We start from the raw sequence: 2,214 nt of genomic DNA on the forward strand, positions 1-2,214 counted from the left end.
CTCCGTGTGTCGTCGTGCATCGTCGTGGGTGGGTGGTGTGGGTGTGTGTGTGGGTGTGTGGGTTGTTTTTTTGTGTGTATGTGTGTGTGTGGTGTATGTGTGTGTCTGTGTGTATGTGTATATATGTGTGCATGCATGTTTGTATGTGTGTAAATTTGTGTGTATGTGTTTGTTTGTCTGTTTGTTTGTGTGTATGTGTGTGTCCATAATGGTCTATGCATACCTCGCAAACAATCACATTATCTACAATACCCAGTTGTACCAATCGATAAAACAAAATAATTAAGCATTCAAATATTTTGGCTGCGAAGGAAAAGTTATAACGACAGCCCTTCACCAAAGTTAAATATGTAGAAGTCCGGGCCTGCTTGCAATATCAGAGTATTTGTGCAGCGCAAACACAAAATTTAACGTTGAACTCAAAAATGTCCCCAAGTAATACGGTGATACCAATTTACACACTCTCAATTCTAAATGAATAATTCATGTTGGTAAAAAGCAGATGGCGAGACGAGCGTCAATTTGATAGCCCTTACAAGGGTCCTCATCAGGCATTATCAAACCGGCCACTCACATACCGTCTTCTGATAGCGATCAACTTGTGCAAGCTTGGTGTCGTGGAAGTCTGTATCAATCGTATATCTGGCCGAATACTGTCGACTCAGTTTGCTCCGGAATCCGAGAATAGACAATACACTCGATATAGCAATGTGTGGCGGTCGTGAACGTGAGTGTGCAGCTGTGTGATTTGTGATACACGATCGCACTGAGTATGAAGCTGCTCTGACACTCTGCATCATGCCCTATATCCTATACCACCTATCCACTGCGAAGTTGTGTATACTATCTTGACTTCCTGGGACCCTCTTATACACTGCAGTGAACTTAACATATAGAGTGATACATTCATATGTACAGTTTCATGTTTGTTTATTTATTTCTTGCGGCTATTTGTAAATAGAAGATTCATGCGCTCATGCCACAGGTTCAGCTGCTCCCCTTCATCGTCATAGAAATTTACATGACAACATTGTGATATTCATTTATGAATTATGAAATGACACCACTGTCAGTCTGTCACTCACTGACCCGTGTCACAAAGTTGTTGTTTTTTAAACATATGGTTTCTTCCATAGCCTCCTAAAAAATTACCAACTTCGTCTTTTTGTATTTTTTTATAGAAAAATTGAAATATAATAGAACCCAAAACTAAAACAACCCAAAAACTTCTTGGCTGACCCCGCAGGCGGATTGATTTCCAGCGAGCCAACTTCTCTTGGGTTATAGAAATTTGTAACTAGATTTTTCTCCCCTAGCACGATTGTCGGTTACCCTATTGTTCTCTCTTCCTCTCTTTTAGATATTTAAATACGCCATAGCCAGTTCAATTTAGGAGGCTATGAATACGCATAATAAGGGACTTTGCACGAACAAAAAAAAACTCTAGTAAACATATCAAGAAATATATAAACACCTAATAAACTTCGGTTCGTGAGAGTAAATACATACAGAATTATTCATGCTTACTTTCACGTCAGACCTCCAGCAATCAGACATTCCACAGGAATCCGAGCCTGCATCTTTTCCTCCTTCAGCTACACCTTGCCCGACACTACATCTCCCTACACACATGCCGTCTGTTAGTCCTCCGACGACACCTGCTATATGCATGACAGATAATCCAATGCCATCTACGTTGCCCACCCTTTGTGACTACTTCGTCAACTAGCCTGGTTTGACCCCTCCTAAGATCGCTCAAGCAAATGCTATGCACCCAACCCTCCGCTATATATCACTCCTGCACGGAACTCGATCCAAACAGATTTTCACTGTACCACCTATACGTACTACACTTACCTTGTCCTTTGTGGCCCCGACACTTGCACCAAAACCCCTGTCCGAGTCGTTCTTTCGTCCCCGACCGCGCCCCGTCCACATACTGATGCCTCAGGCTCACTTCGTCGACCGCAGTCACCCCTACTCGTGACATGCCCTGACTCTTCAAGTGTCACCCTAATTACATCATAAACTTGTATCTCAGCAGTAGATTCTCTGTCACTACCATCTTCACTAACAAACTACCTCCTACAAGAAAGCAGCAGAGTCTATTGTAATAGCGGGGCCTCCACATTAGACTCTATGTTATAAACTTACCCTTAAGCATTACGTAAACTATAAACGTACTCTTAATAGTACGAGGAACTTAAGTTTCCT

At 42.1% G+C, this 2,214-nt stretch overlaps 1 protein-coding gene across 1 annotated transcript; it reads right to left on the reverse strand.

The window, feature by feature from the left end:
* Nucleotides 1-578: 578 nt before the first annotated feature.
* SARC_13089 (hypothetical protein) lies at nucleotides 579-1,990 on the reverse strand (the record flags this gene model as incomplete). Its single annotated transcript, XM_014292787.1, has 2 exons — nucleotides 579-739; nucleotides 1,858-1,990. Coding segments are annotated over 2 exons (294 nt in total), but the record flags the coding sequence as incomplete, so codon positions are not given.
* Nucleotides 1,991-2,214: the final 224 nt, after the last annotated feature.

Source organism: Sphaeroforma arctica (assembly GCF_001186125.1).
Source record: "Sphaeroforma arctica JP610 unplaced genomic scaffold supercont1.2888, whole genome shotgun sequence".
In the NCBI taxonomy this organism is placed as follows: Eukaryota; class Ichthyosporea; order Ichthyophonida; genus Sphaeroforma; species Sphaeroforma arctica.